The sequence below is a fragment of the Drosophila elegans genome, unplaced genomic scaffold, assembly GCF_018152505.1.
Source record: "Drosophila elegans isolate 14027-0461.03 unplaced genomic scaffold, ASM1815250v1 contig_476, whole genome shotgun sequence".
Classification (NCBI taxonomy): Eukaryota; Metazoa; Arthropoda; class Insecta; order Diptera; family Drosophilidae; genus Drosophila; species Drosophila elegans.
This window is the reverse complement of record NW_024545863.1, coordinates 8,795,737-8,823,192: the sequence shown is the minus strand read 5'-3', so window position 1 is coordinate 8,823,192 and position 27,456 is coordinate 8,795,737. Positions and strand designations below refer to the sequence as shown.

The 27,456-nt window shown below is 41.1% G+C and overlaps 4 protein-coding genes across 8 annotated transcripts; 2 read left to right on the top strand and 2 right to left on the bottom strand.

The window, feature by feature from the left end:
- Positions 1-971: 971 nt before the first annotated feature.
- Positions 972-2,565, bottom strand: LOC108135859 (homeobox protein bagpipe). The gene is made up of 2 exons (XM_017256760.2): positions 1,935-2,565; positions 972-1,825 (listed from the first exon to the last, which is right to left on the bottom strand). The coding sequence occupies exons 1-2, from the start codon at positions 2,371-2,373 to the stop codon at positions 1,128-1,130; spliced, it is 1,137 nt and encodes a 378-aa protein (XP_017112249.1). The 5' UTR covers positions 2,374-2,565; the 3' UTR covers positions 972-1,127.
- A 5,761-nt stretch (positions 2,566-8,326) lies between these two features.
- LOC108135855 (alpha-N-acetylgalactosaminidase-like) lies at positions 8,327-12,202 on the top strand. Of its 4 annotated transcripts, XM_041709604.1 has the most exons (8): positions 8,327-8,720; positions 10,573-10,737; positions 10,790-10,967; positions 11,021-11,281; positions 11,329-11,490; positions 11,549-11,761; positions 11,831-11,995; positions 12,051-12,202. In XM_041709604.1, exons 2-8 carry the CDS (start codon positions 10,667-10,669, stop codon positions 12,165-12,167), a joined length of 1,167 nt encoding a protein of 388 aa, XP_041565538.1. In that variant the 5' UTR covers positions 8,327-8,720; positions 10,573-10,666; the 3' UTR covers positions 12,168-12,202. The 4 variants fall into 4 exon arrangements, with proteins under 4 accessions (XP_041565538.1, XP_041565540.1, XP_041565539.1 ...); XM_017256748.2 differs by lacking the exon at positions 8,327-8,720 and having other exon boundaries at positions 10,459-10,737; XM_041709605.1 differs by lacking the exons at positions 8,327-8,720; positions 12,051-12,202 and having other exon boundaries at positions 10,457-10,737; positions 11,549-11,720; positions 11,791-11,929.
- Positions 12,203-13,886: 1,684 nt separating this feature from the next.
- LOC108135867 (transcription initiation factor IIA subunit 2) lies at positions 13,887-14,552 on the top strand. Its single transcript, XM_017256770.2, has 2 exons — positions 13,887-14,058; positions 14,138-14,552. The coding sequence occupies exons 1-2, from the start codon at positions 13,987-13,989 to the stop codon at positions 14,384-14,386; spliced, it is 321 nt and encodes a 106-aa protein (XP_017112259.1). The 5' UTR covers positions 13,887-13,986; the 3' UTR covers positions 14,387-14,552.
- Positions 14,553-14,891: 339 nt separating this feature from the next.
- Positions 14,892-25,905, bottom strand: LOC108135866 (protein Skeletor, isoforms B/C). 2 transcript variants are annotated; one of them, XM_017256769.2, is made up of 8 exons: positions 25,545-25,904; positions 22,601-23,104; positions 21,772-22,031; positions 20,901-21,000; positions 18,604-19,380; positions 18,156-18,349; positions 17,370-17,777; positions 17,080-17,239 (listed from the first exon to the last, which is right to left on the bottom strand). In XM_017256769.2, the coding sequence occupies exons 1-8, from the start codon at positions 25,603-25,605 to the stop codon at positions 17,198-17,200; spliced, it is 2,346 nt and encodes a 781-aa protein (XP_017112258.1). In that variant the 5' UTR covers positions 25,606-25,904; the 3' UTR covers positions 17,080-17,197. The 2 variants fall into 2 exon arrangements, with proteins under 2 accessions (XP_017112257.1, XP_017112258.1); XM_017256768.2 differs by having other exon boundaries at positions 14,892-17,777; positions 25,545-25,905.
- Between the last annotated feature and the right edge of the window lie 1,551 nt (positions 25,906-27,456).

Genomic DNA, 27,456 nt, shown 5'->3' with positions numbered 1-27,456 from the left:
ATCATAAAGAATATTTAATTTTTTCAAAAGCTGCAAGGGTATATGAGCTTCGGCTCCCCGAAGTTTTCTTCCTTTCTTATTTTTTTTATTTTTTTAAGTTCTTTGATATAATGGAAATCGAATTATTTCAGAACTATAGAGCTCCAATAGAAAAAATCGGTATATTAAAAAAAAATTTTTAATATAACTTTTCTATTTTTTATCTTTTGGACATAGTAATATAATCAGCTTTTAGGGCTACCGCTCTGATCTTTGGCTTGCCAGCCCCAAATATTCAGAAGTTTGCAACGCACTGAAGGAGACATTTAAGTGCCTATAAAGTTTTTACAACCTAAAAAAACATCACGAGGAGAGTCGATCTAGCCATGCCTGTCTGACCGTCCGCCTGTTTCTACGCAATCGAACAATCGGAAAAATGAATTTATAAATTTTAACCTTGCTTTTTTTAATTTTTTTTTCTTTAAGATACTGAGAATTTTTTTTTAAATTCTTTTGGACGCCTTAAATTTGATTATAATCGGAAATAGATTTCATTTAGCTGCAAAAGGCATGATCGAAAAATTAAGCTGAAAATCAACTTAGCTTCAATGTTTTTAAACATAAACTTCGCAATTTATATGTTTTAAGGAATACTTACGTTTTGCAATAGCTGCAGATGTATATAAATTTCGACTTGCCAAAGATTTTAAAAACCAGGGTTTTAATATTAGTTTTTTGCTTTCAAGGTTAAATTGATATAAAATAGTTTGACATATATATTTTAAAATTGATTTATTATTAACAATAAACTTTAAATTATATCAATCACCTAAAGTTTTATAAGCAGGTGTAATCTCTTTTGAGTGCAACATTATTTCATGGCACTTAACTAAAAATTTAAATAGATTTTTTCAAAAATCCAATACGGAAAAACCTGGTGAAAATATTTACAGTAGACAGCCGAACTCCAAGTACAACAAATTAGTTTTCATTTACGATTTTATTTAGCTCTCAATTGGTACAACTAACACTTAAGGCTACTAAAGCTATTGGGCATCTATTGGTTACACATAGAGACTACAACACAACTTCTACGGCTATCACAAGAACGTAACCACTCTTTTAATACGGGATATGGCTTTTTTCACCTAGTCGATCTCCACATTCTCGTCGCCATCCTCCGGCGCCGAGTGAATGCTCTCGGCTCCGCTCTCCACACTCACCATCTGGCCAGTAGGACTGGGACAAGGGGTCCGCTGAGCGCGAACTGCGCCCGGAAGGGGAACTGGTGACGAGGATGCGGAGGATGCGGTCGCAAAACTGGACGACTGAGTGGGCGGTGGGATGGGCTGCGGCACCTTGTGTTGCGGGTAAAAGTACGGGAACGGCATCTGCATCTGGGGCAGCGGCAGACCTCCGTAAGCCAACTGCAACTGGTGGCGATAGATGTTGATCAGGGCGGGATCCAGGCCGCGCCCCGGCCCCGGGGCAGCGATGTGGGCGTAGGCGGTGCTGCCATCGTCCCGCACCAAAACCTGGACAGGAACCCTCTTACTGGCCCCCAGAAGGGCCGCCTCGTGCTGCTGGATCTGCTTACGTTTGGTCTTGTAGCGACGGTTCTGGAACCATATCTTCACCTGGGTCTCCGTCAGGCGCAAGCTCTTGGCCATCTCGCTGCGTTCCGGGCCGGATAAATAGCGCTGTTGGGCAAAACGACGCTCCAGTTCAAAGACTTGGGCATGGCTAAAGGCGGCACGCGACCGTTTTTTGCGGTTCAAACCACTGCCGTCATGTGAAAGCTGCGATTCTGAGGGCGAACTGCTTAAAGGCGGCGGTGTGTCGCAGTCTGTAAACGAAAAATAATGGAAAATTAGTACCGTACACAAAAGACCAAGAATAAAAGTGGTTTCCCAAAATGCATTAGCTGTAATTGGCATTGACTTTCCATAACTTACCGGAATCGTTGCTGGTGCAGCGTCTCATGTCCAAAGGAGCGGCGAGTGCGGATCCAAAGTATGCCAATTTGCGCTGCATATAGTCCGCGGCACTGCAGTTCGATATTGCTGTTGCCTGGTGATGGTTAGCATTATCCACCGGCGTCGAATAATACTGCATATAGTTGGTGGCTTGTCTGGAATTCGGTGGTGTCTCCTTGGCTTGAGGCAGACTGTAAAGGCTGAAATCTCGGCAGCAGAGAGACGGTGATTTGGAGGAGGATCGCTCGCGATCAGAGGGCTTGAACTTTTCCGTGTCCGGCTCAGAGTCCACGATGGACATACGACGCGTTTCCGGATTTGTACGCGTTAGAATGTCGTTAATGGAGAAGGGCGTTGTGAGCGATTTGCTCAGACCCGCCATCGCAGCACCCACACCCGCACTTTCCATGTTAAGCATTTTAATAATTTCTTGTACAGGGAACTATGTGTTTTTCGACACTTGCTCACTTCGTTTATTTTTTTGGTTTTTCGGATCTTAACGGCTCGAGGGTTGAGCAGCGAATGTGCCTCATCTGGACGCTCCGGGCTGTCTTTAAATAGCGCCCGAATTCCCCGGCGAGAATCACTCGGTTCCACGGAGTGGAAACGTACGCCTTACTAAAGTGGCTCGTTGGCATCTGGTGGTGGATTGGCATTCGATTCCTCCCATTGGTAAGTCCAAAATCTGGCTAGAGTACCTTTGAGTTTCTCTCAAGTGCGTAAACAAAATTTGTCGTTAAATGGTTACGGTTGCTTCTACTTGCATATTGCGCATTTTTTTTTGGGAAGTGCATGCATCCTGTTTATTGTTTACGGCTATGCCAACTGCTCCGCTGAATTTGGGATTTTAAATATTGGGTACAGTCCTCCAAAATGTGATTCTGTCTGAACCGTATCTGTATGATTTGTTTAGAATACCGACTTGTTTAGAACTTAAATCATTTGAAAATAATACGTAAACTCGAACTCTTTCCTCTTAAGAGGTAAGGAATTGTTAGGAATAGTAATACAAGTACTAAACAACACATTAATTTTACCAACGAATTTTATTTTCTAGTATCACGTTATTTATATTTTACAATTCCTTTTAAGAAAACTGATATATATAACATGTGCAGAGAGTTGTTCATTTGTTGTCAAAAGTTTGTTATGTAGTGAAGGACAAATCTCTGACATATCTCTGTTCCTACAAAAACTGTTGCCTACATTAAACTTTGCCAAAATTCTGTTTTCTATTGCGGGAACTAAGTTAAGGAATGGAAACAATAAGTCCATAGAAATAATCGGAAAATCATTTTTAAAAATTAAGGTGTATTTAATTCAAAATGTAGTATGTTATATGATTTCAAAAAAATTACTATATTTTTAAACATGTATGCTAGAGACATATATTGTATATATTAAATTATATATGGTCGTTAAAAAGAATTTTGAGATTTTTTTCTTGTTTTTCTTGTTTACGATTCTTATCATAATATTAATATTTAATACCTCTTTTTAGGTTTTCATTACTTAAAATTAATAAATGGTTCCTTTTCTTGAAACTGGATTTTTGATGATTAATTTAACGTTCTGTAAAAAATAGAATTTATTCTCACGAAAGTACTCTCTTATATAATCGTTTTTCGAAATTACCATCAAATTTTACAACATTAAATACAATTGATCACATTTTTCTAAGCATGCATAACTCTATATTTGGCGTACTATTTTTTTTGCCATGCATTTTATCTAATTTTAACACAATTATTTCAGGTACAACAAAAACTTTAGAACTTAAGGCCGTCAATCCTAAACTTATAGGCGCAGAACTCACAGAAATTTCCCGCCATTGGCTGACATGCACTCTCGCTTGTCTTCGCTGATTGGTTGCCCAGAAAACATAGCAACATGGCTTCGCACTCAACCTAAAAATCACTCGACCAGCCTCACTCAAGTCGAGTAAGATGTGGGAACAAATCCGATAAAATCCAGCACATGTTCGCCTTGCTTCGCCGTTGGGGGTGTCTTTTGTGCGGTGCTCGGGTATTCTGGCTCGGTACGATTCCCTGTTCTCTGCACTACACTTCACACCTTCGGGCTATAATCTTTTTATTGCCAATTCAGTGGCTCTTACTGCCATGGGCGCCGGAAAGTCAAGTCAACAGTGAATGAACAGCTCGATGGCGGAAGCGGGGTGGGGTGAGTTCTTGGTTATTTGCGGTCAGATTTGAGTAACCCATTCAGGACCAAGTGCGGTGTGCAAACGGAATGGACCGGGAAAGGAACTGCTACTCGTTATTGCTTTTCGATTGAATGCATTTTGATAATACTCGAGTAATTAGTATATAATGATGCTTGTGGCGGGCGCACGCGCCCAAAAGACTACACATCTTGGTATGTGTTGTCGCTAATTTTGTTAGCTTCCTTTGCTGATGCGATTACCCTTAAATGAAGCAGGTATTCAATTACATAAAAGGGGAAGGAGTCTGCCCACTGTAAATATTCAGCCATCCCCTATGATGAATTGGCGTTTTCAATTAAATTCGACAGTTTTTTGTTTGATTTCGAAGACCACCAAAATCCCTCAAACTTGTTGTCCTGGTTGTCCTTGTTGTATTAAGTTTCATTTAATGGTTTATCAAATGCCACTTCAAATGTTTGTGTTTCCCTGTTTTTGATTATCATTTAGGGTCTTGTTCAGTAAACTGATCTGTCTGCAGCACTTTGACGTCCAAGAAAGACAAGTGTGCAAAAACCTTTTTAAGTAGCTCAAAAAATTTCTTCGATTATATGTTTTTTGTCAAAAGTGTGGTTGGAAAAACATTGTTCTGGATATCGATTGTGTAAACTATCGATATTACTGATAGAATGAAAAGTTGTTTGGCTCCAGAAAAAAAATGTTAATAAAAACAAATATTTTATTCAATTAGACACTGATTATGGGGTTATGACACTACACTTGTGGCCTCTTTTAGTGACGGATACATTGTAGATCAGAAAGAGGCACTTGCTATTAAACGTTAAATTTAAACATTATTTTTAGTATGTCTTTATCCCGCTAACGTTTGAAGGTTCGCAGATTTTACCTTTATTTGCTAAAAAATATTTGTTATACATTATTTCACTTTCCGGCTTCGAACATTGTATTCAATTTTATTATGCTTTCAAAACTGATTTGGGGTTGCACTTAACATTTGACCGTTCCTTTTATCATCGACCGCAATAATTTATTATTATTTTATAGCAACTACGAACAGTTTTTGATTTACTTACAAAAGAAAAATTAGTCGTTTGTCACTCTGCCTAGGTGAACAAATATTTATTTTTTTATACCAGGGACCGTAATAGTTAATTCTGATTTTTATAAACAAAATTGGGAAATACCTCTTATTTTTTATTTTTAATAATGAATAACAGTTTTGTGATTTTTTTTTACAATTTGTAACATAACAATTTTTCTCGATTTTTATTTAAAAATCAAAAGTATATTTTAATTTTTTTAATAAAAATCAGAAATAACTGTTATTTACGAATCAAGAATAACAGTTATTCAATGATTTTTATAATAAAAATCAGCTATATGCAGCTATATAAAATCGTTTTCCGATATATATATATATAATAACTAAAAAAATATTAAAAAACAGCAAAGTTATAATTTTTTTTATTTTCCGACTTAAATATAAAATATAAAGACAGCTATTTGGTAAAGTTTCATGCAGAAAACTTTTAAAACTGAGAGACTAGTATGCGTAGAAACGGAGGGACAGACGGAAAGACCGTCGGACAGACGGACATGGCTAGACTGACTCTCCTAGTGATGCTGATCAAGAATGTATATACTTTATAGGGTCGGAGATGTCTCCTGCACTGCGGTGCAAACTTCTGACTAAAATTATAATACCCTCTAAAATTTACTTTTTTATTCTTTTTAATTCATTGGAATGGTTTAATAATTCAGAATTCAAATGGGAAAACGATATCATATAGCTGCCATAAGAACGATCGAAAAATAGCTTCATTGGTTTTTATTGGATACTCATATAATTCAAAATTCAGGTGTTTTAAAGATTTTTTAATTTTGCAATAACTGTAAGGGTACATAAACTTCGACTTGCCGAAGTATGCTTTCTTTCTTGTTTTTTAATCTATTACTTTTGTTTCTGGCGTTGGAGGTACAGAAAAATTGTATTTGAAAAAAGTTATAGGAAAATATATAATCAAAAATCTTCAAAAACAAGTCGTTGTGGCTGGACCGCCAGGAAAAGAGCTCACAATATAAATTAAATATGTAAAGGCGCTTGTTCCAGAAATTCATATGTTAGAATGCCAGAAACCGTTTTGTTTTCTTTATAAAATACTGGGAAACGCACTGACAAAAGACTACATACGATTTGTTACATAGCGCTTTAAAAGAGCTATAATTCTATATTTAGTTGAATTTAAAAGTGGGCTTGGGCTTCTTCAAGCTTTAAATGGAAAGGGAAAGTTGGACGGTCATTTGGCAACACGATCGTTCTCAGAGCTGAGGAGTCCTGACAAATTCGAAGGCATCCTTTTAAGATTGTATTACAAAATCGGCATATAGTCAATTCATCCGCTACGGTGTGTTTTCCCCTGAAGGCCTACTCCTCTTTAACTATTAGAAAATATAAATAATAATAAATCAATAATAAATATTTGTAATAATAAATAAAAAAGTAACAAAACAGATACATAAAAGAAATGTACCTCTTCCTCCTCTGTGATTCCCGCGCTGTTGCTGTCCCGCGTCGTCCTCCCCTTAAAGATATCTGTTATTATCTCAAATATCGCGAAAGAACCCACATTCTCTGGGTAAAACTTTGGACCGTGCAGTTTCAACTGATTAGCTGTTATCTGCAGTTTGCATATTGCTTCTCGAAGGCCGATCCTCCACTTTTTCCCCACAACTTCGAGGGTATCATATTTGTCATACTCTAGCATTATTTCAAGCTGTTTCAAGCTTTTTAATTTCTAAATTTATTTCCTCGACAATAAATGTACCGTTTTGTTTTACGTTCAAGAACAAATACTTTTTAAAAATTTCTCTATAATTACTTTTAGTCGTGTAGAGGTCACCTAAGAGGTCACATAAGAGGACCTCTACATGAATCCCCTGAATTATGTTTATTAGGTGAATGTAATCCAAAATTCTACGCGTGTAGATGTATTAATTGTTTTTAAATTAATTTCATTGTGATCAGAAATTATTGTTAAAAGAAAATAATCAAAATTTTTTAATTTGAAGTATTCAAAACTGGAGTCTAAATATTTTGTTTTATTGTTGTGAATTAAAACTTATAAATAAACAATCTAAAAATGAGCCCCATCTGAAGAGAAAAGGTGGATGCCCTTTAATTTGATTCAGCGGGTCCAATCTATTAACAAGAAAGAAAGCAAAATTCGGCCAGCCGTATAACTTCGGCAAGAATTAAATACTTTTAAAACATTAAAATCATGATTTACATGCGTATATGTTGAAAAACCTTGAAGCTATGATGATTTGCAGCTCAATTATTAGATAGTTATTTTATATATTTTTACTATTTCTATGGGAGCTATATGATATAGTCGTTTGATGAAATTTAAAACGTAATTTTAAAATATTTAACCGTCACTATCTGTCGAAGAACTAAAAAAAAATTAAAAAACAGCAAAGTTAAAATTTTTTTTTGTTTATTTTTTATAGTCGTCCGATTTTGATGAAATTTAAATCGTAATTCTGAAATATTTAACCAATACTGTATGTCAAAGAACAAAAAAAAAATTAAGAAACAGCTAAGTTATAATTTTTTTGATTTATTTTTTCGATTGTTCCTATGGGAGCTATATGCTATAGTCCAATCCGGCTCGTTCCGACACATATATTACCTGCAATATAAAGACAACTTTGGGAAAGTTTCATGCAGATAGCTTTAAAACTGAGGGCCAACTCTCGCTTTTTGCTCGTTCTCGTCATTCGGCTTTAATCTTCATTTGTAGTCTTCTCGTCTTTCGTCTTACTTTTAGATCTCACATCTTTCGTAGTTCTCGTTTAGCTTAATGGTTGTTGTCTAGGGTAAACGTATGGAATGCTTGCTCCTAAAAGCAGACACACCCCACATGTTAAACAATGTCAAATAAGATTTTCCCTCTCAAATAAATTACGAAAAATGATGCAGCAACTTTCTGCCGGAAAAAAAACATGCTGCCGCAACATGCTGTGCAACATTTAAAAACATGTTGTCTCAACATTTGTTTGAAAATTTAAATGTTTGGTACTTAATCGACGAAAAAAAAACCTGAAATACCGTTGCCATTTAATGCAGAAAAAATCATACCATAAAAAAACATAGCAGTAGATTTTGAGTTCGTGACGTTTTGTGTTCTTGAACTGGCGTAAGTGAAGATTGAACTTTATATCAATCACTCACCTTCCCAAAAGGGCGTGACAGCTGACCGGGTCGCTGGGAAAACTGCGAAAACGGCGACCAGGTGCCCTGAGGGCAGTCGAAGCTTCGATCATTTCGCGTATCGTTAAAAGTCAATTAAAAAACTCAATTAAATGCACAGTCGCGGCGCACAAGAACAAATGCCATTTCATCCTTTCACCATCATCATCGCTGTGTGGGTGGCTTGAAGAGGATCGGGAGTGAGAAATCTAAAAGTGGAAACGTTCGTGCCTTTCCGGACCAAAATGGCGGGGTTGTGATTCTCGGCTTGTTGGAGTGGTCAAGGGTACATAATGCGACCCATGGTCATTAGCTGATCATTGGAAAAAAAGTAATTTTCAAACTCGGATGTGAAATTTCAAATTAATGTTAAGTTGGTGAATAATGACAGCTGTCATTAATGTAGTTTACTTGATTTGTTTTTTATAATAATGAGATAAGCCCCAACCTAATTCAGATGTTACTATTATTCAGTTACACCTACCAAACCGGGCTTAAATAATTCGTCAAACAAAATAATAATTCGTTTACAAAAAAAAATTCAATTTTTATAAGAACTAAAAACTCGAAATGATTCTTTGATTTTTTAATGCTCCATTCCATTCATGAAATTCAAAGCTTTTTTTATGGTTAAAAATAAGTGATTTATTTCAATTAAGCAACGCTTTTCTCTAAAATCAATTGATTCATGATACCCCTCTCATAAAATCCTTCGTCCTTATTTGCAAAAAACTGAGCCAGTCGGTTTACACAATACTCTCTTGTTCGACATTGATAGGAATAGGTGGTAGTCACAAAATGCGATGTCTGGGCTGTAAGGTTGATGCAAAGTAAGCGACTCGGAGCTCGTGGCTTAGCCACCGCCTGGGCCGGATCATCATTCTTCGACCACGACCGGCCTCAAGTTTTCGTAAGTGACCCACTTTACATCAACAGCCACCATCCGCTTCAAAAACGGGTCGGTTTTGTTGCAATTCAGCAGCGATTTGCAGATCGAAATTCGGTCCAACATAAATAAAAAAAATTATAACTTGGGTGTTTTTTAATTTTTTTTCAGTTCTTCGAGATATAGTAATTGTTAAATATTTCAGAAATACGGCTTAAATTTCAACAAAATCGGACGACTATAGCATATGGCTCCCATAGGAACAAACGGAAAAAAAATTATAACTTATTTTTAATTCTTCGAGATTTAGTAATGGTTAAATATTTCAGAATTACGGTTTAAATTTCATCAAAATTAGACGACTATAACTTAAAGCTCCCATGGCAACAATAAAAATATTAAAAATAAAAATTTTTTTAAAAAAATTCAACTTTTTTTATTTTTTAATTTTTTTTTAGAAATTCTTTATGATTAATTAATAATTATAATAATAATTATATAATTATAATAATAAAATAATAATAACGCTTTTAATTTTATTAAAATCGGAAAACGATATCATATAGCTGCCATAGGAACCGGATTCACTTCATTTAAACACACATTTAAGTACAAGATACAACAATCCAAAAAATAACTAAGCCACTACAAAATATGAAGTGGTTTAAGATTTATATACTTTTAAAAATGCCGACCCAATAAAAATGTATATATTTTTGTTTTGTTTTTTCTTTGCATCTGCATTATCAATTAAAACAATTATTTATTTTTTATATAATTATAATAAATTATGATGACGTCATTACGGCCAATCATTATTATATAATTTGTGTATGTATATCTGTTCTCGTATTAGAAGATATTAGAGATTCACCCGCTTTTGGGCTGAATCGGGTTGCATTAGACTTCTAACGAAATACCTGCCGTTTTAGTCGAGTTCGAGTTAAAATTGGGATAACCAAAATCAGACATTAAAAGTTGTTTTATTACCCTTGCTTAATAGTTTAATTTTAACTTAATATACTTATAATTAAATGTGACTATTTTAATTGTAGCCAGAGGTAGTCAAAACTTTTTAACTTTCTCTCAGTTACTACGACTGTATTTAAATCAAATCATCATAGATTGACAAGTAAATTTCCAAAGCGTTAAATAGAACGATATATAAGAAAAAAGCATTACTAACTAACATTGCGTGCACTTATATTGAATTAGTTTCGCCAGCCCCTTACCAATAAAGCGAATTTTCACACCCACATCACAGTTCTCATTTTTAACTCTAAATGTTGGATTTTAGCCTGCAAAAGCTACTGGGTCTTCTTCTGACTTGGAGTTGTCGTCCCTTTGGAGTTGCATATGGACTAGATAACGGTCTGGCGCTCGTACCTCCCATGGGTTGGATGCCGTTTGAAAGGTTCCGGTGCATGACGGACTGTGCCCGCTTTCCCAGGGATTGCATCAGGTGAATAACCTTTGCTCTCTCGGATTTTATCTTTCTAATATTCTTCCAATAGTGAATCGCTTATCAGGCGTACGGCGGATCTATTGGTATCCGAGGGCTACGCTGCTGCAGGCTATCAATACTTGATTATTGATGATTGTTGGATGGAAGCCTCTCGTGATGACGCCACACATGAGCTTGTGCCTAGCCTCGATCGTTTTCCAAATGGAATGAGTGTGCTCGGCGATTACGTCAGTAAAACTATTGTATTCTATAACAAAATCTCACATAATATATCAAACAGATTCATTTCCTGGGACTCAAGTTCGGACTTTACCATGATGTGGGAGAGAGGACGTGCATGTTCCGGGGGCCTGGGGCTGCAAGACACTTTGAGCTGGATGCCCAAACCTTCGCCAATTGGGGCGTTGACTACGTCAAGATGGACGGCTGCTACGCAAGTGAAGAGGATTTGGACCGAGGATACCCCGCCTTTGGAATGGCCATGAACCGGACGGGTCGTCCCATGGTGTACTCGTGCAGTTGGCCCTTTTACAAGCCAAAGGTATGTTTCACGTGCTTCCGCCTTCAGAGCACCAACCCTATTTTCAGCCAGACTACTCATTGATCGCCTTACACTGCAATCTCTGGAGGTTTGCTGTCGACGTACAGGACTCGTTTACATCGGTGACAAACATACTCTCGCATTACGCTAGCAAACAGGATGTTCTGACAGCGCACGCTGGCCCTGGTCGCTCGAATGATCTGGATATGGTGATAGCTTAATCCTCTGGTAGCGCATTTCTTAAGGACTGATTTCCGCTATTTCCAGCTCGTCCTGGGAAACTTTCGTTTGAGCTACGACGCAAGCCGGTTGCAGCTAGCTATTTGGTCGGTGCTTGCGGCACCTTTAATTATGACCAACGATCTAGGAACTGTGCGACCGGAAATAAAGAAACTCCTCCAAAACCGGGATATAATTGCGATTGATCAGGACCCGCTGGGTAAGCCTGGAAAAATGGTTTTGGTTGATCGAAATATACAGGTAAACATCAAACATCAAACATCCAACAGTATTATCCATCTTTTCTATTGGATAATGGTTGACGAGTAGGTTTGGGTTCGATCCGTAACTCCGGTAAGCGACTTTGGCACAAGCTCGTTTGCAGTAGCCTTCGTCAATCAAGGAGGCTTTGGCCCATGTCCTCTGTGCCCTCAGACATTCGAGGTATCATTGTTCAGACTGGGACTGAACAGTCGTATGGGGTATCATGTGGTTGTAAGTATATTTTAATTTGACAAATCATTTTCATCCAGCTTGTATTCGTTTTAAGGACTTGTTCAACATCACCGACGATTTAGGGTTGTTTAAGCCAAATGATACGTTTATCACGCGAATTAACCCGGAAGGCGTAACATTCTTCAAGTTTACTGTCGTGTCTTTGTACTGATTCCACTAGTTTATAAAATTAAATTGTCCATTTACACCATACGCAAAAGTTGTTTTATACAGTTATTTAAAACGCAACCCTGTACTTTATAATTTGGAAGGGGCGGTTCGGTCGACGTATACCTACCATAGGAAGAACCGGAAAAATGAAAAAAAAAAAAATAAAAATAAAATTGCGAATTTGCATGAATAGAAACTATAGCTCCGAGAATGTCATGTTGCTGTCATAGAAAGAAACAATTAAAGTTAAAAGGATAATTAGGATAATCTACATTGTTTCCTTGTTTTCCAACATATACGAGTTTTATTAAAATTAAAGATTAATAGCCTGATTCCATTGCCGCATTAAAACGCATTTAGCCAAATGCGCATTTATTTACACAGGGAATCCCATAAGGCTAAATGCCGCATTTAAAATAAATGCGATTTTTAAATGCGATTAAAAACCATTCGCCCCGAAAGTTTTTAGAAAAAATACTGGAAAATACCGATGTTTAACGATATTTTGCTCGTGCCACCACTACAACAGCTGTTTTCTATAAGCAAGGTTGGCGCAATTTTTGATGTCTTTTGAATATAAAATCTATTTTGTATAAAAATGACTGAAACCTAGAGCGCACGCTGCAAATTCTGCTCGCAGTACCACAATGCTTTACTGCTGGATCTTTGGCATAAAATTACTCCCACATATACGGGGATCCTTGCCTTTTTTAGAAACTGTGGTGGCCTTCATTGCAAACCCGTCATAACAACGCAATCAGCTTCTCTTCTTTGTCGTTCAAGTTGGCAAATGTCTCGGTCGCAATATGGATGTCCTGCTGAGCATTACAGAGTTTAGTAAACTCACTCATGTTCATTAATTTTAATTAATTTCTTTTGGATTTGCTAAAATTCAAAAGTAAACAAGCCCAGATCAGCTGTTCGTGCCACTCACATGTCGGAGTAGCATTAACTAAATGCTAATGCGCCAATGGAATCAGGCACATTTAAAAAGTCCACTAATGCGGCAATGGAATCAGGCTATAAATTCGCCCCGAACGTTTTTAGAAAAAATACCGGAAAATACCGATGTTTAACGATATTTTGTTCGTGCCACCACTAAAACAGCTGTTTTCTATAAGCAAGGTTGGCGCAATTTTTGATGTCTTTTGAATATAAAATCTATTTTGTGTAAAAATGACTGAAACCTAGAGCGCACGCTGCAAATTCTGCTCGCAGTACCACAATGAAATACTGCTGAATCTGTGGCATAGAATAACTCCCACATATACAGGGATCCTTGCCCTTTTTAGAAACTGTGGTGGTCTCCATTGCAAACCCGTCATAACAACGCAATCAGCTTCTCTTCATTGTCGTCCAAATTGGCAAATGGCTCGGTCGCAATATGGATGTCCTGCTGAGCATTACAGAGTTTAGTAAATTCACTCAAGTTCATTAATTTTAAATAATTTATTTTGGATTTGGCAAAATTCAAAAGTAAACAAGCCCAGATCAGCTGTTCGTGCCACTCACATGTCGGAGTAGCATTAAATAATTGCTAATGCGGCAATGGAATCAGGCACATTTAAAAAGTCCACTAACGCGGCAATGGAATCAGGCTATAACAGAAGAAGAGAGAGATGGATGGATAAACATCGATAGTCCCCTGCCAAACATCGATAGGACCGATATTTTGAAAAATCGATGTTGGCATCGAACTTTCTCCAGCCCTAGCCGCCCCCCACCCCTCATTTGAATCCCCCGAAGGAAAGCGAACAGTGTCAAGATCTGCGAAAATTAGCAGGAAAATTTGTAGATAGGCCGAATTCAACGGAGCCACGATGTCCTACCAACTGTACCGCAACACCACGCTGGGAAACACCTTGCAGGAGAGCCTGGATGAGCTGATTCAGGTTAGTAATGGGCCCGCAAGATGGCCGCAGCCAACCAGAACGCAGTGTAATTGTCGGGATTCCATATTGCGTTCCATAGTACGGCCAGATCACGCCCGGACTTGCGTTCAAGGTGCTGCTGCAGTTCGACAAGAGCATCAACAACGCCCTCAACCAGCGGGTCAAGGCTCGCGTGACCTTTAAGGCTGGCAAACTGAACACCTACCGCTTCTGCGACAATGTCTGGACCCTCATGCTCAACGACGTCGAGTTCCGCGAGGTGCACGAGTTCGTCAAGGTGGACAAGGTCAAGATCGTGGCCTGCGACGGCAAGAGCGGCGAATTCTGAGCACCACCGATCCGATCTGAGCACCACGCCACACCACACACCAATATTACCATTACAAGTAGCTGTAAGATTCGTAGCCGATAAGCTGGGTTGGCCACCACAACAAACCGACCGTGTGATGCAGCAGGCATTGCAAGAAATACACTGTTAATTCATAGTTCAACAATTCGAGAATGTCAGTTATGCCTGGAGGATTCATTTTTGGAGTCCTTGTGAGGTTGGTAAACCATTCGAAGTTCACAAATTTGGGGTCTTGGAACCATACATATATATGTTTATAGGAAAATCTCTTAAAAAACCTTAAGAATTTCTTATTTACAGTTCTCACTTTCGTTAAGATTGGTAATTTAAATTGGCTCTTAATATTCCCAATAAATATGCCAGAATTCACTATGAAAACGCCAAACTAGCAAATGTCGAAAAAAAATTTGATATTGTTGAATTATTTTTCAACGTATTTAAATATACACTTCGTATAAAATACGATATAAAAATTCAATCAAACTCAGATTAATTCTTGGTTTTTATTTCACAACGACTAAAATGCGGCTTAAGCACAATCGGTTAGCTTAGCTAATAAAATTCATGCGTTCGTTTAAAATTAAGAGCATCATAATTGTTAAAAGAAAACTACGGGCTAATACAGGTTTACGAGTAAATGTAACGTGGTTATGAGAGTACACCCCAAAACGGTTCGGTTAAATGCTATTTTTTGTTTATAATTTCGCTATTGCAGGTCCTACGCCCGTCGGCCCACTGGCTTCAGTAGCTGCAGCTTGGTGGAAATGGGTCTCAGCGATGATGAGGACAAGAATGGCGATGATGATGATGATGATGATGTTGATGATGTGGCTGTGGCTGTGGATGTTGATGCTCCTGGCGATGAGGAGTACGACGGATAAATGGTGTTGCCACTGCTGGTGGAAAATCCGGGAGTGGTGCTGGTTCGACTGAAGGGCGCCGGATGTGAGTACTCCGACACGGGCTGGGGCTCCGTGCCGCGGAACTCCTGTGGCAGCTCTCCCCTGTAAGCTCCGAATTGCGGCGTGGTTCGAACAAGCTGCTCCAGCGGTGTAAGCCCATACTGCGCATGGCGCTGGTGGACCGCTCCACTGTCGCCCGCGTCCAATTTGGGCGGCAGCACCAGGCTGCTGTCCACCACCGACTTGCCATCGAAGGTGTAAAGCGCTCCACTCGGCAGACTCGAATGGGGAACCTTCCGGTTGTCCGGCGGCAGGTAGTAGGTGTCAATCCGCTCCGCAGCAGCCGCCACGCGGTCATCCATTTCAAGTTCCATCTCGTCAGCGTAAATGTCTTCTTCTTCGGGTCCGAAGAGGTCCTCTAGGAGTTCGGGTTCCGGCTTCTTGGTAGCACTGCTTGGGATCTCTTTTGGAGTGGTTGGGGCTGACTTCTTGGTGGTCTCCTCTGGCACATCTTCATCGTCCCCCTCGGGCGCTGTCTCTAGTTCCAGTTCCTCTTCGTTTATCTCCTCGCCAAAGAGCTCGTCCAGGGTGGGCTTCCTCAACTCCGAGGCGGCAGGCAGGGCGTGCTCCAGAGCTGCCGAGGGCAACCGCAAGGCTGAGGCCGATGGACTTACCTCCTTTATTTTAACCTTCAATATCTTTGAGGCATTGGTACTGTCCAACGGAGAGGGTATAAACATGGGCTCAAAGCTCTGCGTTTCACTGCCTCCTTGTTGAGCTGTCAGGAATAGGGTGTCCGTTTCCATTACCTCGTCGATTTCGGTTCCCGGGTCCTCCCGACGATGGGCCACCTGCTCAATGATTTCCTTGGGCAACTGGACCCCACTGCCGTCTGTTCTCATGATGGGTCGGAAACCACTTTCCACGATCACGGTGTCGGGCTTGAAACCCTGATTGACGGCCGGTCGCATACTGGCGATTTCCTCCTGGGAGGGTTCTTTCACAGGTGGACGTTTCATCAGGGGCGTGGTCGTGGTTGAGCTGGGAATAGGGATGGAGCTTGCTAAAGACTTTTGATCCACCTTTCCCGGATGATTAAAGAAGGCCGTGTTTTGCAGTGAGCCCTGAGGTTCCAGATCCACATAGGGTACTGGAATTTTGGTCTTTCCCTTGACCTTCAGTCGTTCGCCTTTATGGCCCAGGCCGAAACCTCCGCCCAGTTCAGTGGGCTGTCCCAAAAGCAGGACGGAGGCAGCCAGCGGTTGCAGCGGGAAGGGCTTTTCCTTGACGAACGGCTTGAGCAAACCCGGCACCGGCTTCCTGTAGTGGCTCACGATCAAGGAGGGCTGCTGCAGGAGGCCGGGGAGGGGATGCAAGTGCGGATGCTGCTGCGGCAGCACGGGCCTCGAGGCCGGCACCTTCTTGATGGGAGCGGGGAAGGGACGACGGCCGGGCAGCTTCACCGGATGGAAGAGCGGAGCGTTCTGCGGCGGACGCAGGAACTCGGACAGGCCGATGGTTTTCTGGGCCAGCGCTGGAAGATTAGCGGTTAGGTTGTGGTGATGCAAATGTAGATGCGGGTGGGGGGCAAGGGCATGCTGCGGATGGTGGTGCAGGCGATGCAGGTGCGGGGGATGGTGGATGAGATGGGGGCCTGGCCCTGGGCCAGCCGCAAGGATTGGCAGCTTCAGGGTGGCGGGGGATGGTGAGGCCGATGCTGATGGGGATGGGAATGCGGATGGAGATGTGTTCAGCTTTTGGGCATGGGTCTCGCCCAACAGAATCTCGGGTCGCGAGCTGATCTCGGTCGGGGTCACGTTCGGTTTCTGGTGCGGATGCGGATGCGGATTCGGGTACTGGTTGGGATGGGGGTTCAGATTCGGGTTCCTCAGTAGGCTCTCCTCGAGAGCCTCAGCAGCGCGGATGCCATCTGAAATCAGTTTGGTTATTTCCGAAGATTTCGTTATTTCAAAACTCAGTTTGGGCGGTGTTCCGTTCATATTGTGGTTCTTAATCAAATCGGTTTGGTGCTTCAATAAAAAATTATCGTTGGCGCTGACCTTTGTTTCGTGCCGAACGGACGCCTCTCCGGCGTAGTCCTCGTGCACGGGCGCCGGTTCCGATTCCGCCGGCAGCCGGATCTCGTGCCGTTCGGAGGCCGCTCCCTTTGGACCGCCCGCCTCCGAGTCGCAGGCGTCGTGGACGTGGATCTTCCATCCCAGGTAGCGGTGCGTGAAGCAGTGGTAGTACACCGTGTCCGGCGTACTCCTGTCGGGCTTCCAGCTGATCACGCCCGGCTCTCCGGCGTCGCACTTGAGGGTCAGGGTGCGCTGGTACGCGCCGAATGACTGGTAGTCGTCGGCTGGAGGACCCTCCACGTCCGGCGTCCAGTTGCAGAGGCGACCCACTCCCGTGGGCGTGACCTGGCCAGATCGGGAGCGATGCACTCCGGCGTAGATGCGAACGGCCTGGAAAGGGAATGGAAAACAATTATTGATTGGTTGCATAGGATCGTTCTGGTAAAAAAAATACATATTTCATACTCAATTTAAATATTATTCGCTTTGATTTTCACTTATTGCGGTTTTTAGTTATTTCAAATAAAAGCTTTTTTTATTTTTTCATTTGACTATTATTTCAAATATTTTAATATAAAGTCATAAAAAGAAATAAGCATTGCATTTAATATAACAATGCTATATTTAATTTTAATATTAAAAAATTAAATTTAAATACTGTATTTGAATTTATTACCCAGATATTTATTTAAACCTTTCAATTTTTTTATCACTATACTCTTTCCAAGAGTTTGTCCTAGGATGATGTATTAAACACAGACACCTCACCTTCTTTTCCTCCTCGCGTTTGTGCTCGTATCCTCCCACAGGATCGTCACTGATGTAGAACGGATGGTACTTGGCCGGAATATCGGGGTTATTGCCGCCCTCCACCACAAAGGTGTAGGTCCTGCCGCGCACCACATGGATTTCGGGGATAAGAAGTCCGTTGATGTACCAGGAAATGCCCCAGCCGACGTGTCCTGAGATATACACAAAATATAGCTGAGTTTAGTGCAAGAAAGAAGGTATATTGATATGAATTCGGGGAGCAAAGAAACTATCTTCGCAAGATAATAACTTGACTTAATACATGCTATTCAATAAAAATGTACAATAATATTTTTTTTTTTAAATATTTTGTATTTAATATGTTTTTTTTTTAATTCATAGCTTATTTCCCATTTAACCTTTAATATAAACATATACATATATGGGAGTTCTTTCAGAGACTCACCTGTGATGGCTGGATAACCGTGTTTGCCGCCCGTGGGACCCATCTGGGCGTAGAAGACTCCGTCCTCTGGCTCGTGGCACTGGATGGCTGGGATGTCCCAGGCGCCATTGCTGTTCACTGGCTTCGGAGTGGGCACTGGTCGCCGTTGGGTGACGATGGCGGTCTCCTGGCGCCTCTGCGGTGGCTGGCGATGCAGTGCCTCCGCCCGGTTCTCGTAGAACTCCTCGTCAGGCTCCACATGGGGTCTTCCCGCTGGCGGATAGCCCGCTCCACCCGTAGAACTCTGGGCTGCGGGGGCGGAGTCTTCCTGCTCGGAGGAGTTGCTGCCAGGACGAGCGCCCTCGGGCAAGGGACAATTCCACTTGGGCTGCCGGCCGAACTCGATCTGGTGCAGGTGCTTGTTATAGAACGTGTGGAAGGAGACCTCTCGAAAATCGTTCAGCGGTCCAATGGCCCAGACCACCGACTCAGCGTCCGTGATCGAGATGGGCAGATCCAGGCGATCCGTGGCAGCCAGGGATCTTTGGTAGGTCACAATCGAGTAGCCATTGACCATGGCAGCATTGAGCAGCCGGATGGAGTTGGTCTTCTCCGAGATCTTGGTGTCCGGACAGGCACCACGTCCGCCCGAGCACTGCGCCTTGCCCTCCAGGAAGTAGTCCGTTGCAAATCCGTTTCCGGTTTGGGGATCCACCCAGGCCACCACTGCATCTGCGCCAATCATCTGGCTGATGTTCTTGCTCGGCGAGATGCCGAACGACATGTAGTGGTTCGGATCTGTGGGAACATAAAGATTATGAGTGGACTTCGAAAATTTAGCTGGCTAACATACAGCCCAGAAAAAAGGTATGAATCAGAGAAACTGACCATGAACATTCTAAGGAGTTTTTCAACATTTGATCTGCCCACTAGTGGAACAACAAAACTGATTTGAGTTTTAGAAAAGTCTATTAGGTCATTTAAAAAAAAGCAACTATTACTTAAAGCTCTCATTAATTCGGAAGTGAACAAAGCTGAAAATAAATTAAATAATAATGTTACGAATATGATTGGAGCGAAGAGTAAAAAGTTTTCTATAAAGCAAATAAAGTTTATTCTATTTTCCGCGTTTTTTGGTTAATATACAAATAATTTCTTTTTATCCTGGAATTGCAACCGGTAGTTTTTTTTAATCTTTAAATCCGTGCTTAAATACTTTTTCAAGTGCAGTAAAATTCTCAGAGCCCCGCAATCAATGAAAGTTGCTTGCTCCCATTTCTGGCCAGGCGAACCGGTCGACCGGCAGTTTTCCGGTGAAAATTCCTGGCGGCATTCTTAGCGGTTGCAAATTGCCCATCTCGGAGTAAGACCAGTGGCGGATGGACATGGCCAAAGAATGCCCACGATGCTCGTGATTGCAGATGCAGCCAGCCAATAAAAGCAGCCATCCATCCATGTGTCCACCCCATCCCAGCCAGCACTCGCGTTGCGCAATAAAACCAGTCGTCATAATTCGCAACTTGTTATTCTGCCAACGACGGTGCTGCTGCTGATCGGTCAATTTGGATGCCAACTGGATTTTATTGTTGCCATCGCGCCCCCCTCCCTGCTAACTGTACTCGATAAAATGTCAAAGCATCATAAATCAGCAGCAGCAGTTGCAGAAGCCAACATGCCTTGGGCCTTTCCGCCGAAGGCTTGTCAACAAATGGGATAGGTCAGGTAAAGGGATTTGGTTCCAAAAGATATATTGGCAAATTCCAAACATGTTTGGCTGCTTTAACGGCCATTGGTTTGACTTTAAATCTTTTGTAGTAAAAATAAAATTTTGCCGAACAAAGCTACCGATAATGTTTTTAAACAGAACTTAAATTTAAATTTGAAAATAGATCTTAATTAAAATGCCAGAGAGATAAGCCTTTTAACTGGATTTTAAATATTAATAAACAATACTTTTAAAATTAATTTTATTTATTTACAATACCTAGCCTAATTTTGCTTTTCGCAACAGTAAAAATAGTATAAATAAAATAAATTGGGAAAAAACTAATTTTTATTATTTTAAAATTATTTAAAGTTCATAGTTCTATCGTTAAAAAATCAAGTTTAACTAGAAAGTTTTCAATTGCATTTATTCGATTTTTTTCAAGCTGCTGTTTTAAAATCTTTTAAATAAAAAGTAAAGAATATAATATAAATATATAAACACAAGCTAATGTTTTCACAGTCTGCTGAATGCCAGCGCCTATCGTTTAACACGGGCGGAACTGTTTCCGCATTTTGCGAGCAATTAGCACCCAAAGATCGGTCGGACTTACCCAATTTGGCCACCAACTGGACCACGATGCTCTCGCCGGCCACCGCCCAGCGGACCTCGAAGGCTAGATCGTCGTAGAGCACCTCGCAGTTGAGTTTCGACTGGAAGAGATTGGTTGAAGGGAAGGTTCGATTGGATCGGAAACGGAAGTGGATTTGTGGATTTGGATTTGGTTTGTTTCGGTGGTTGTGCAGTGCGGGTGTGGGTGTGTGTTCGTGTGGGTGAGGGGTTGGAGGGGGAGGAGAAAGCGTTGCCAAAATTAGAATTCTGATCGTACCCGAAATGTTTGCATTTTTGTTCTGCTGTTATCGAAAGTTTTTTGCTTTTGGAATGGTTTTATTATACAAAATGAAAAATGTTTTTGATTTCGCTTGGGTGTTAGTAGATCACAGGAATATATGTGTTTGTGTTTGTCGGTGTGTGGGGTTTTTATAGGTGTGTGTTTGGTGTGTGTGTTGTAGGTTTCGAGGTGAAGGAACAAATAGGATTCGGTCCCACACAGATTTCATTTTGTATAAGACGCTCCCGGAGCTCAAGCAAAAGCTGATCAAGACAACAAAACACAAATAACAAGCAGGTGAGTATTACATAGACACATATATTATAGAATGTGTTGCACATATGTATATAAGTATATATATATTTTGGATCTCTCCTCCGCCGTCCATCCAGCTTACAGTCTAGGAATTTCCGGTCACGACTCTCGATGCCGGATCCGAATCGATTGGATTTGATTGATAAATATAAATATTTGCAATTACACAACAATAAATACGCTTGCATAAATAGAGTTACAACACACAGTTACACCCATCAGCCATCAGCTATCAGCGCTGCAGCTCGCTTAGGATCTGTCTGGCGTTCTTCTTTACCTGTGGACTGATGCCGAGCATCTTCAGCGAGGGCGGCACATTGAGGCCCTCCGGCAGGCGGACATGGCCGAAATCGACGGTAAAGGCCTCGCACCACACGCCAAAGTGACCGATGTCGAAGATGGTCAGGTCCTCGGGCAGGGTCAGCACAATCGTCTTGCGCTCGTAGCGGCGCAGCGGGTTCTCCTTGCCGTTCTCGTCCGGAATCCTCAGACCCTCGGACGTGGGCCGCTGGCCACGACCCACCCAGAACTTGGCATCTGCAAGTAATTAGTGGAAAGTCAAAAGCAAGTTCAGCTCACTAGTAGTAAAACAAAGTAAGTACTTCTGTATCACCTAATTGACTTTAAAATAAACTTCTAGAACACTAACTCAACAAATCAAATTGTATATCTTCTTTCCGGTTTTGTTCACCCACACCTATGACAAAAGCATTTTATTGATCCAGTATATTTTGTTTTTATTATTTTAAACTTAATAAAGAACTTCAGTTTAAATTCCCCTTATTGAAAAAACATATTGTTATAAATAATGCATATCATTATTATAGCTTAAATTCCCAGTATTTCACAAATGTATTGCTTTGCAAATGAGTTCCAAGTACTTTGGAACATTTGTTTATTGATTATACAATTTTTAATTGAAGATTTTTGATAATGCTGTGAATATGAGTATTTATTTGTTTTAAATGGTTGTTTTTTCTTTGTAGGTTAAGCCTCATTGCAAGTTACTATTGAAATTATTAACTTATTTAATAAATAAATTCTATGATGTGCTTTCCTTCTATTTCGTATACACTTTTATGATAATGTTTTGGAGCAGTACTCACCTGGCGCCTCGCCGTCGTAGCTGAAGTTGGGCACCAGCAGCGTCTGGGCGTCCACGATCACAATGTTGTCGGAGGAGACCCCGTGTACTCCCCTCAGGGCACTGATCTTCTGCGGACGCGGGAAGTCCAAGTTGGCCGGAATGGCGACGTCGCCGAAGTTGACCGCGAACTCATCGCACCACACCGAGAACCACTTGATGTCGCGCAGCGTTTTGCCCTCGGGCAGCGACAGGGTGACGTCCTTGTTCCGGTAGCGGCGGGTCAGGGAGGCGGTTCCGCCCCTCTCGTCCCTCAGCCGGGCGGCACCCTCGTTGCTGGGCCGCGCCGTATTGCCCACATAGAAGTAGGCCGCCGGCGCCTCGCCGTCGTAGTTGAACTTCTTGATGAAGATGGTGCGCGAGTCCACGGCGTACACATCGCCGGAGACACCGTGGTGCAGGCGGGTCAGGGCTCCGATCTTGGTGCCATAGTACGGGTAAGCCGCGTCTCCGAAGCTGGCTAAGCCTGCAAACACAAAAGCAAATATAAGAATTGGTGTGGCAAGCAGCCATAAACAAGAGACTTAGGCAACAAACTTGGCACTAGCTGAGTCAGTGGGCAATGAATACACACACGAAATCTCCGCAGCCACTTAGCGACCACTTAATTAGTCATACACTGTGAAAATCTATAGTCTAAGATTAAGATTGCTTAAAATGCATTTTATATGGACAAAAATTCTATTATTTCGTATAAGCACTATGAATTAAAAATGTCTAGTAGGAAATATAGGTTTCCATTATAAATGTTAAAAGAACATAAAAAACTTGAATTTTAAAACGACATACTTTTAACATTTAAGTTTCCAAAACTACAAAACAAAAGTTGTTATTGTGAATATTCATTTTTTGCGTTTTTCTCAAAGTGTATTTCCTTAGCTAAAAATTAAAATGAAATAATTGTTTAATAGCGTAAAGTCCATTTAAAAATATAAAGCTGAGGTGCCTGTTTATAAATAATATGCTAATGGATACTACTATTCCTACTAAGATAGTCCTACTAGTCTTTTATAAAATATTGTTTTATTTTTTCAGTGCTTTTAATTTCCATATCAACGGGTTCTGGCAAACAAATAAACCAAAACAATCAAATCAAACACAAATCTACGCAAGCGGTGTGTCGCAGCTTCAACTCGATCGCAGTCTTTGTTCTCTGGACCACAGGAAGTTTCGGATTTACGGATTTACGGCAAATAAACTTTGAAAACAATCCGAAAACTCGTGAGGCGTGTAACACCAAAACATAAACGAAAAAAAACAGGTCTTAATGGGAACTAATTCTCGTTAGGAGATGAATGGTTCTAAGCCGATTTTAATGGGCCAACTTTGTTTGCCTTGCGGGCTGGCGAATTTCGGCGAATGAAAAATTCCCACTTCACCTTCACAAACTTGGCCGTTGAGTTCGGTTTGGCTCTTGTTGTTGTTGTTGTTCAAATTCAATTTATCTGTGGTTTATTACAATCTTTTTGTTGGTGCTGTGAGTGCTTTGTTTTTTGCATGGGCCATAAACACGTTTGCTTTTTTAACTGCCATCAAATGGTCTGTCGGGGCGACACAACCGCCATGGCCTGCAGTTATTTTTTATTTTTGACACAACCCGATTGGTTATTTACCCGCTGGCCGGTTCACTTTTCCATGGCCATGGCTTCGGCTGCTCCAAATTTTGCGCAGACGCGGACGAGTCTTTCTTGTTTGCCAGTTCGCAAGATTGCCAGAATCTGGCCAGTTTGTCGGCCACGGTTCTGCCCAGCCGATTTCCGCCTGGCTGTCCCAGAATCCATCATTGATTTAAAGCTCACGGGGGCACTTCGTATTCGTAGTCGTATGCAAAATGCCAAAGGTGTAATTAAAAGCACCGCACGGCAACAACAAACGCGGAGCAATCGCAGTCTTATTAATGATGATCGGGCTAAAGCCAGACGGAGCCATTAGGCACTCAGCTATTGGCCAAGCGAACCCATCGAACTGGTTGGGGGCAATTGCCAATCATCTGAAGCGGCTCGTATTGCAAAATCAATTGGCACCAAAAGCATAAAATCTCACACAAAAAGACATAATTCAATTGCAAATATTAAAAAAAGGTCGATATTTTTTAATTAACACAACACAATGAATTGCCAATAAAACCTAAACGAGAAACCATTAATAAAAAACGCTTGTAATGATATCCTTTCAATCTTTCGAAATTTATATTTCTCCGTTTATCGGACCTGCTCGTATTGATTTGATACTTTTAATGATTTCAATTGCGATGTTATAAAAAAATAAGTACATTCCGTTGTTGGCTAAAATAGAAATGTATATATAAGTTTTAAAAACAAATTTATTCAAAATCAAAAAATGGTTAAACGATAATTTTAATTTCTACTTCAATTATTTATTAATCACAACGCCTACTAAACAAGCTTAGCTATCAATTACGCGATTAAGTGAACCCTGTTCATTATTCGCACGGACTAAGCAACCCAGAGACCTACTTTCCCAGCGGCTTTTCCAGTCGCTAGGAGGTCTTCGAAATGGTATCAAGGAAACAAGCCAGCAATTTATGCAAATCTCGGGTGGAAATGCTAATGCAGTCCGTCAGTGGGACAATTGTGGAGTTGGTCAGTGGTTCAACGGTCAGCGCGATCATAAAAGCTGATGAATATTCATTTGGCTGGCTGGCTGGCTGGCTGGCTGGCACCGCACTCACAAAAGATGATATATACATCGGATTCGTATTCGGCATGTCATTGAGCTGTGTGGGCTCATTGTCTGGGCCATAAATACAGGCCACTAATCTAGTTTCTGTATCTGTATCTGCATCTGTATCTGTATCTGTATCTTTATCTGCAGCTGTGTCTGCATCGCTATCCGTTCAATTTGCATCACAATGGCACTTATAAATCATTGCCCGGGGTACTTACAGCTTAATGCGGCCAATAGGCCAAATAGCAGCAGCCAAGGTTTATCCTTCATTGCCAGCATGGCTAACGGTTGCTTTGCTCGTGGATGAGCTTGTGGTTGTGCTATGGTGTGTCTGGGGCTTTTGGTGACACAGTGTGGTTGTTTGGGCTGGGGCCCCGATTTTGATTGGATTTTAGAATTGGCAGGATGTGCTAATCCTAACACTGGCAATCACACACACAAAGGTTAAACTCTGGGCGGGGAAGAGATCTTCACTCGCGAATCGAAGACGATATGGGATCTTTTGGGGGGTTCCACTGAGCCTGTGATCTCGCGACCGGTCGCAACGAACTCCAAAACCGCACTGATCGCCAACGACGCTGCGTCTGCGCTGTCAGCGAAGAGTTGAAAAACTTAGCAAACTTGGCCCGCTGCCTCCACCGCCTCTTCTCCGCTCCCTCTCTCTCTGCCGACGCCGGCAGAACTGTTCGGGGTCTGGTTTTGCTGGCAGTGTTGCTGGTGTTTCAGAGGCTGGTGTTGCTGCTGCGCCACCGATATTGCCATATCTGCTGCTGCGTTCGCTGATTCTGCTGCGGTTATTACAATTGATACTTCTGCATCTGATGTTGCTGCTGTTACTTTGAGTTTCGATGTTGCTGTTGCGGCCATACAACAACTATTTTAGATGCTGTTGTTGCTGCTGCTCGACCTTTTACTTTACAGAAGGTGTTGCTGTGCTACCATTTATATTCTGAACTAATCTTGCTGCCGTTACTATTAGCATTGCACTCGTCATTATGGCAAGTGCTGCGGCTAATGTTGCGGCTGTTAAAATCACAATGGCAATATGTTGCTTGTACTCGTGTTGCTGCTGTTGTCTGCACACTTAGTGTTGCTGTTGCTGGTGTGCCGTCACTGTTACTGCCTTTTTGTTGTGATCACCTGGCTCTCCAGTGACCCACTGTTGTTGTGCTGTTGTTATTGCTGCCTGTCTCATCAGCGTCGGCAATAATTACTGCGTTGTTGCTGGCGTAGCCAACTCTAAAAAACGCCAAACTTCAAACGTCTTTCTGCCGCGGCGCCTTTTCGGCCAAGTCAAATACATTTTTTTTTGCACACCCTCTGTCATTTTTCTTGTCTTCTCTTGTGTTTTTTCGCTGCTCGCTTGGCTGTTTGTTGCTGGTGAATTTAAATTAAATGTTATTCTGCGTGTTGAACTTGTTTCACTGCTCATGCAATTTATTTTAGTCAAATTATGGCCCAAAAAGATTCGGAAATCTCGAATGCTCGATACCCACTTTCGTTTGGCATTACATGCAGTTTTTACTTCCTGCACGTTTAATTTGTGTATTCCCTTTTGCCTCTATTTTCGTGATATTTGATTTTTGGCTTTTTACAGTAATTGATTTTTGGGACTCAGTTTGAATCCACCAATTTATGTTATATGCCTAAAATCACTAAATTAAGTAAAATATCACCAGAAAAAAACATAAATAGAGTAAAATAAATAAATGCAAAAGTTCTTATGAAACATAATTATATAAACACAAACTTAATACCGAGTTTTATTTAAGATCACCAGCACTTAAGTATTTATTTATTTACTTTAATTTTTTCAGCAAAACACAACTTAACTTCAACTTGATTTTGAATGTGGTGTTGTTCTAGATTAGTTTATTTTGGCAAGTGTTGATATTATCTTTTTATACGATTAAATATTATTTAAAAACAATTTGTTTTCGTTTATGTTTTTCTTTTGATTGCATTTTCGATTGAACCCGCCATTACCGGATTACCGAATTAGATAACTCTTTCGTGATGGATTAAATCGCCGGTTCGAAGGTGAAAGAAAACAGATTGGCGATTCGTGATCCGTTGCCAAGTTCACAATTTTGGAACCGCTCGTTTTCGCTGGCGGCAATGCACAAAAAG

Coding starts and splice junctions, on each gene's coding strand:
- LOC108135859 (XM_017256760.2), bottom strand. CDS start 2,373: ATGCTTAACATGGAAAGTGCGGGTGTGGGTGCTGCGATGGCGGGTCTG. Junction 1,826..1,934: donor CTGCACCAGCAACGATTCCG/GTAAGTTATGGA, acceptor TTTCGTTTACAG/ACTGCGACACACCGCCGCCT.
- LOC108135855 (XM_017256748.2), top strand. CDS start 10,559: ATGTTGGATTTTAGCCTGCAAAAGCTACTGGGTCTTCTTCTGACTTGG. Junction 11,282..11,328: donor GGCCCTTTTACAAGCCAAAG/GTATGTTTCACG, acceptor CCCTATTTTCAG/CCAGACTACTCATTGATCGC. Junction 11,762..11,830: donor TGGTTGATCGAAATATACAG/GTAAACATCAAA, acceptor GTTGACGAGTAG/GTTTGGGTTCGATCCGTAAC.
- LOC108135867 (XM_017256770.2), top strand. CDS start 13,987: ATGTCCTACCAACTGTACCGCAACACCACGCTGGGAAACACCTTGCAG. Junction 14,059..14,137: donor GCCTGGATGAGCTGATTCAG/GTTAGTAATGGG, acceptor TGCGTTCCATAG/TACGGCCAGATCACGCCCGG.
- LOC108135866 (XM_017256768.2), bottom strand. CDS start 25,605: ATGCTGGCAATGAAGGATAAACCTTGGCTGCTGCTATTTGGCCTATTG. Junction 22,032..22,600: donor CTACGACGGCGAGGCGCCAG/GTGAGTACTGCT, acceptor AATTACTTGCAG/ATGCCAAGTTCTGGGTGGGT. Junction 19,381..20,900: donor CCAGTTGGTGGCCAAATTGG/GTAAGTCCGACC, acceptor ATGTTCCCACAG/ATCCGAACCACTACATGTCG.